The sequence below is a fragment of the Aricia agestis genome, chromosome 15 (assembly GCF_905147365.1).
Source record: "Aricia agestis chromosome 15, ilAriAges1.1, whole genome shotgun sequence".
Classification (NCBI taxonomy): Eukaryota; Metazoa; Arthropoda; class Insecta; order Lepidoptera; family Lycaenidae; genus Aricia; species Aricia agestis.
Genome location: NC_056420.1, coordinates 9,223,132 through 9,231,047, shown reverse-complemented (window position 1 = coordinate 9,231,047; position 7,916 = coordinate 9,223,132). Strand labels below are relative to the sequence as shown.

The window sequence follows — 7,916 nt, the reverse complement described above, 5'->3', positions numbered from 1 at the left end:
AATCGGTCTAATTTTAAACGAATTCGTGTTTTAAAATGTGCGCATTTTTAATTATGACTATTTTTATTAGTGTAGAAGTTGGGGAAAGTTTTAATATACGTTTCAGTGGTACGCTAATTTAGTATTTAAAATCTGAATGATTTAAAACTTCGTGTTTTACAAACTTTGTTTTAATTTAAATTAAACATGACATAGAGTGAGTGTATGAACTTAATGCTTGTACCTATACTCTACAACTTTTATAGCTTTAATGAGGAGCAGCGCCTGTTATTCATCTACATTATTTGCAGACTCAGACAGTCAGTTTTTGTTTATCATTCATTTCCATTTATCCTTTCCTTAGCAATCAATAATTATTATTGTTGCAATCACTAAATACCACATATTGGCCAAGATTAAACTTCAATTATTATATAGTTCTACTAAATTAATTTCTAAGAAAGTAACAAAACACCACCCTACCCACAGCGGGCTACTAAAAAGCGGAGCATTACCATTTTAATGTAAATACAAGAACTTTTACTAAGAACCGCCATTAGTTGTGAAAAATGCAATGTTAATGAGATGCGGGAGGGCAGCACAATTAGAGGAATCATCATAAAAGCGGTTCACAAACGGACATCTGGCTCATGCATATTCAAAGCGCGGAATTAAAAATGTATCACTTTAATATTATATGATCCTTTGTGTTATGATTCTAGCGATGTTAAACTAGTGTAGCTATGTAGGTATAATGTTCTGTGGCTTACGTTATTTTTTGTAATTTACTACATTTTCAGTAAATTTACAGAACATGTATCCTACAGTAGTCACTAATTGATGATGAGATTCGAAATAGACTATTTAAAATTCTCAATAAAGCGGAAAATTGCATAAAAAGCTGTGTGTTTGATAAACGTGAGTTTCTAACAAGAATCAACAGTACACTTAATTATTCGACGTAGTCGGCATTGACTAAGAGCTGTATTGATCAAACAATACATTCAATAGTAAAATTCTAAGCGTATATTTGTCGAAAATATCAAACAATTTTATTCTGCGGCTTAGGATTTTAGCAAGTTTGTTGGAGTGCGCTAGGAAATACGAGTAAACTGTAGACATGGAAATCCTTTAAAACTGATAAGGGAACGGAAACCGATCCGCGGCGCGCAACACTACAACGCTTTAAGTTCAGCCTGATTTATTGAGAACTGACGGATCCGAATAAATAAAACTTCGCCAAATATCTTCGAATAAAACTTCTATTCCGTCTTCGAATAGGCTATATCTCTATCATCATCACCGACCATTACGTTCAATATTAACTGGAAAATAAAAATAAGCGAGGTGTGATCCATCAGAGTAGGCAAGTTTGTTTATAAAAACTCGATCCTGAGTTTACTTTTTGACATAATATTCTTTATAGTTTCTTAAGACTTCAATTATAGATTTGATCCATTTTAATCACCAGTAGTAGGTATATCAGTAGGTATTACAGTTTACTAATAATAAAAATATCTTCATAGTAAATAGACGTTATACTTAATATTATACTTTTCTCACCTCCGGGCGGAAAACGTCAACTTTCTTCCCGCTGAGCTTACCGATGTTGCCGTTTTTCGCGTCCGTCGATGAGAAAAATAGTATACGCAGTCGTCTGCAGCAGTTGTCGCGTGTCGTTCGGTTCTAACTTGTACTTACCTTTATTCTTAGTAATCTATGTTACTTAAACATTTAAAAAAATACCAAGCCCAGATCAAAGATCTATGTTGTTAATCATTGATCCTTAATAGAGTCCCTTAATGTACCAGGGACACATAAGATGGAGGATGCATAATATAGCGGCGAAAGGTCCCAGCAATTAGCGCCGCATCACTCACTGTCCGACCCCCTTAAGTGATACTCGAGACATTCGGTCCTCTGTATTATTCGGTATTACGAGAGTATATTGCGACTCATACAATTGCCACAAATAGAATTGAAGTAGGTACGTTTCTGTATTACATTGAATTTTCAATACTCAGGGAATATTTTTTGTTTTGCCCGCATGAAAAAGTGTTACAGAATTTAAAAATATTTATTAATCGATGTTTTTATCACCGACCGATTATGTAGATACCTATTTAGTGGTGAAAATCTTCTTTCTTAATTAATGCATAGACGAGGAAAACGTTTGCGAAATTTCAAGTTATCTCTTGGCCTACATATTAAATAATAATTAATTATTATTGTATTTAAATTGCATAGACTTTTGTATCTACAGTATTAAATAAAAATATTGAATGTTAATAGAGAAAACCCCCAGAGGACCTCGTCTTACCTTACAACACATTTGTGACACGCCGTGGAAAATCACTTATCATAAGTCTTCTTCAATATTACAAACTGTCTCCCAAGTATTTACATTGTAAACTTATATAAGGTTAATATTAGTAAGATACGTGGAACGAATATAGACTGAGCTCCGGAACTATTATGATTAAACTTCTCCGTTGACACAAATGCAATAGGTGGCACGTGTTTCGTATTTTCCATGCGACCAATCTTTTATTACAGTTCGAAAGACGAGGCATAATCTAAAGAGGTTGGAAATATGGATATATATATTAAACGCTATTGTTAGATTGTTTTCTGTTTGTCTATTGAAGTTTATTAACTTTATATTTGTAAAATTATTGCAGATAAAATAATTAAGGGTGATCTTTTCGTCTAGATAGAATTATTGCGTATTAGATTATGACATCAACTCCGTTGCACCCAAATTAGTTTATCGAACGGGAACAGTACTTTTTTCTGGAACAAAAACTATACTCTACCTTCATTTTCCATCTATTCCATTCCAAATTTCATCTAAATCGGTTCAGCCGTTTAAGCGTGAAGATGTAACAGACAGGAGCACTTTTGCATTTTTAATATTAGTAAGGACATTGCTAAGAATATTGTTTGCTTGAGGCTTGTGAAATATTAACAGTAAATTGTGCTGTTATATCAAAATAATTTTGCTTCAAACTGTTTCATTTATCTTTGGTTACGTGCTTGAAGTAACGCGTAAACAGAATACGTAGATTTAATTACCTGAAAATAAAGTATTATGTTTCTTATAATTTTGTACAATACGTGTATGTGGTATTTTCTTCGTGGCATATTACATTCCTAGCTATTATTTAGACCTTTAACCAAGGATTAACTTTAAATAAAAACCCTAAAGTGATTAAAATGGAGTTGCGGTGCATTTTTAAGTGAGCCATTCAAATTAGAATAGATAGGCTAACACCGCGAGCGGGAAGTCAATTCAATGTGTCTCTTCTCGTGTAGTAATTAAAATTTGGATAGGTATTTCAAAATGCACCGCATCGCTGCGTCACCGTGCCAATGTGGCTGACCCGGGCCTAATACAGCATTACTCACTTCAACATAAGAGTCAATTCAGACCTCAACGCGACGCGTAGATGCATTTCTTGTACCTATTGATTTGACATTGATTTGGCATGACGACTTTGACTTGGAGTCTTTCAAATCCATACAAATTTAGAAATTATGCATCTACACATCGCGTTGCGGTCTAAATTGACCCTATGTGGCATGGGTAAGTCGTGTGTTACTCACTTCAACGTAAGTGGCATGGGTGAGTTCCACCATATTGAAGGCTTTCATGGTGATCGGGATCTGGCCCTGGGCACATCCCATGATGACCATCGCTCTGATCTTGCGGTGGGCGGACGTGGTTGCGGGACAGAGGTGCCAGCCGCAGTTGAATATCGCCTCTGATAGAGATAAGGCCTTAAATGCAGAGATTTATTTAGTACAAGATGACGCCCGCATCTTTTTACGCCAAAATTCGATTATCGCGCGGGAACCGTACATTTTTCGGGATAAAAAGTATCGTAAGTCCTTTCCCGGGACTGAAAGTATCGTAACAGATAGACAAACAGACATACTTTTACATTTATAATATTAGTCCATACTAATATTATAAATCTGAGTCAAATAAATTATAGAGCTCTGTCTTTTATGCCTGCAAGACCAATGTACTTAGTCCATATTAAGTGCCTTCCTTAGTGCTAGACTTGAACGAGCCTGGGTTAAAATAATTTATTTAGATTACACATCTTGTCATCCCTTTCGCTCTATTTTAATGAAAGACAGAGCTCTATATTTGACTCAGATTAGCAATAACTCAAAGTAGATTAGGAGGGCCTAAAACTTTATAATATTAACGAGCTTTTGCCCGCGGCTTCTCTCGCGTTAAGAAGTATATATTATATACAAACTTTCATCCCCTATTTGAACCCCTTGGGGTTGGAATTTATCAAAATCCTTTCGTTCGTCCTACGTTATAACATCTACCTGCATGCCAAATTTCTGCCCGATCCGTCCAGTGGTTTGGGCTGTGCGTTGATAGATCACTATGTCAATCAGTCAGTCACCTTTGAGTTTTATATATATAGATTAATATTTCTAGCTAAGGAGTATGCGAAAGTGTTTTTATTGCCTCCTCAAATATTTATAACATTGGAAGTATTATAACCTATTTTAGCATGAAAATTCATGAAAACTCACTTCATACGTTATATCACCGAAGGTACAGATGTATATTCCCAACAGCAAAAATACTGTGGCGATAAATGCAAGAATTTTAAGAGAAGTTAAGAAGTCTACATTATCTGAAACCTAACAAAAATATAGTAAGTAAGTATAAGTATTATTGATGAAAAAGGAAACAAAAGAAAATTTTGCAGCATTGAGCGAGCTGATAATTATGAATTCTGACTAAGATCATAGTCACATTTTATACAAGAACACCCTCTGTTTTCGTCGGGGTTTTTTTTATTTTTTTTTTATTTAAAGGATTTTTTTTGTACAAAAAGACGATGTCAATCCCTAGGATAGTTTGTAAAAAAATCGTATATATAAATATTAAAAAATAAACTATTATTATTTTCTTACAAACCGCCATCTGAAGTAATAGAAACACCGCCGGAAAGGAGCTATTGAAAAGTTGAATCGTCATTATTGACCCAAAAATGTTATCCAAGTCTTGTGCTATTCTAAAAGCAATACATGTTAATACTTAATAACTAATTAGCAATTGTTAGTTAAAAAAATTAGCTCCTCAAATTAAAAAAAAATAATGAAAATAATTTATACACTGTACAATGTTTTGACTTTGTTTGGAACATGGAAAAAGTCGCTCGAAACACTAAGACCAACATCGACAAGCTTTTTTATGGTGTTACTTTTTTATTGGTAAGCTTTGTATATTACCTGAGAAGACTAATATGCATCACTATGCCCTGTTTGACACCATCGCAAAGTTGGTTAGCAGCTGACTCTATATCACAATTCTTTTGCGAGACTCGACGCGCCATATCTTCGTTAAGTTTGGCAAAGTATTTCTTTAGAATTATGAACTTGTATTTAAAAATTATCATGACAGTAATGATCAGTCCATCTATTGTTATTACTATTGTGACTAACAGTGCTACAATCGTGATGGAAGTGCCAGTACGAAATATTGCGGCTCGTGGAGATTCGTCGCCTGGTGTGCCGTAGTAGCTTATTATTATGAAGAAATTACCACCTATAACACCAATAGATATATAATATCTAAAGTAGGGTTGAACCAACTTACTTTAACTATAACTGTAACTTTAACTAGAACTGCAATGCAAAATGTCAAAATTTTGGTTAAAGTCAAAATAGGACGCCATATTTAACCACAACCTTGAGCTCGACAAGGCTTTAGATGCACGTGGCGAAAAAAGGAACTAACGCTGTCATCATACAGAAACGCCCTTTTTGACAGTTTTCCTTTACCAGCACCGCCCCCGCCTACGTTTCATTTCAAGCCTTGTCGGACCTGCTGTCATCTGTAAAATTCTGTGGTCAAAGTTAAGGTTAAACTTAAAGTTAGCCTTAACTATAACCGTAACTTTGACCATAACTTTAACTTTAACCACGCCTCTGGTGCAACCCACCCTAAGTTATATAAATATTAAATAACTAGATGACGCCTGCAACTCCGTTGCGCCAATGATCATTTATCTCGCGGAAACCAGATTTTTGGTAGAGTATTGTACCAAATTTCAGCAAAATCGGTTCAGCAGTTTGGGCGTGAAGAGGTAGATAGGACAGTCAGATAGAGACACTTTCTCATTTATTATATTGGTATGGAGTATGGATTGATTAGTTATTTAATAATATTTCTGTCTTTGTTATTATAATATATCTACGTTAGAAAAATCATGGTACGACGGGTAATTAGTAATCACATTGAATAACTACTTAATCAAATTATTCTTCTTTAAAACAATAATTTTTCACTTTCAAAAGTTTTAATTTTCTAAAAAGTCTAAACTTTTAGGACATGAGAACCTTTAAAAACTGCAGAGTTCTAATTTTACTATTTCAAATACCTGCTAGCTCATACATAATCCCTTGTATTATAAAACTGACGAGAGCGCCAAAAATGCACGAACAATATAAACCCATCGCGAACTTGATTTGCTTATATTTCCTCATTCCTGTCTCATCGTCCTCCAGAGAATCGCACACGAGAATCAAATCGCGCAGGAGTTTTTGAATCGCTCTGCGGTTTATCGTGATGCTTATAAATTTTAAAACATATCCGGCATGGCTCACTCCGTGCGATAGCGCGTGGCATCGTTCATCTATAGACACGTTGCCTATACCCGCTGCTAGCAGCTCCAGAAATGTCATACCAAAGTAACAGAAATATATAGCAAAGGAAATTATTCGGTAGAACACGTCGGCATCCCCTATCGCTTCTTCGTCATACCAGTAGTTGCCTCCGCGTATCCAAAATATTGCTTTGCAAAGCCTAAAAAGTATGTCGACATCTTTCATATTGGTAGCCAACGTAAGCAGGACAGAAGGCACGACTTTGATAAATGCGATGAAACATACAAATGCAATGGCGTCAAATAATGAAATTACATTGCAAAAGTTGGTGCAATTTATGCAGCCGTAATTACGAAAGTTACGGTTCATATTATTACACAATTTGTATCGGTATTGCTAATGTTAGTTGCTAATAACTTTTCAGGGCTGTATCATTCGTGTGAGTAATTAATGTCAATTGGTGTTATATACATTTATTTTAAAAGCCAAAACTTTTGCGTAGGTTATCGTTATATTATTATGTTTAATACTTTTGTAATTATCATTTATCCAAATCAAAGTATATGGATACCTTAAAATTTATATTTGTAAGCGTTCTTCTATTCATTTCAGATTTTAACAAATATCCATCAGATAACTAACATTATTTTTGGTTTTAAATCGGATTTTTAAATTATTATAGTCCATCTATCTTCTATCGTTCTCTTCATGTATCCAACGTTAGAAATAAATTCGGCGGCTCAAGCCGACCACATCCTCGAACGCAAAACACTCTCATATGCCGGCGTTTTATCAAGTGGTCCTTTGTATCCCCTTTATATAACCGTTCAGAAATTACGAATCTTTTTTTCTCGTGCATAAAAACTTTCTCAGCTATAAAAGTGTATGAGATCGTCCCAATACTGTGCCGATGACTTTCAATCTCTTTCCGGCGGCCCGACCCGACCCCGAAGATTACTTTTTTCCCTCATACAGTAAATTGAATTAAAATGAGAAGCAGGCGGAAACAGAAAAGGGTGTCTGTCAATTTTTGCGAGGCGAGCGTTAGTCGCGGTCGACAGGGGTCAGCAACATTTATCCCGCATAAGTATTTATAATATTTTCGCCCGTCACAGGAAGGAGGGAGAGGTAAATTGTCTTTTATGTGTGCACGGTCCGAGTGTTTTGTAATTAATTAGGGACACATCCTGCTCAACAGGAATCGGTCTATACAAACTACGCCCACAGTAAGTAACGACAACGTTGTGCTGTTGTTTTGAATTAATCGCCATACAATAATGCTATTAAAACAAACA

The 7,916-nt window shown here is 35.1% G+C and overlaps 1 protein-coding gene across 1 annotated transcript; it reads right to left on the bottom strand.

Annotated features, from left to right (window-relative positions):
- Positions 1 to 2,997: 2,997 nt before the first annotated feature.
- LOC121734466 lies at positions 2,998 to 6,846 on the bottom strand. The gene is made up of 6 exons (XM_042125079.1): positions 6,459 to 6,846; positions 5,245 to 5,560; positions 4,931 to 5,027; positions 4,540 to 4,650; positions 3,586 to 3,759; positions 2,998 to 3,054 (listed from the first exon to the last, which is right to left on the bottom strand). The coding sequence occupies exons 1-6, from the start codon at positions 6,844 to 6,846 to the stop codon at positions 2,998 to 3,000; spliced, it is 1,143 nt and encodes a 380-aa protein (XP_041981013.1).
- Between the last annotated feature and the right edge of the window lie 1,070 nt (positions 6,847 to 7,916).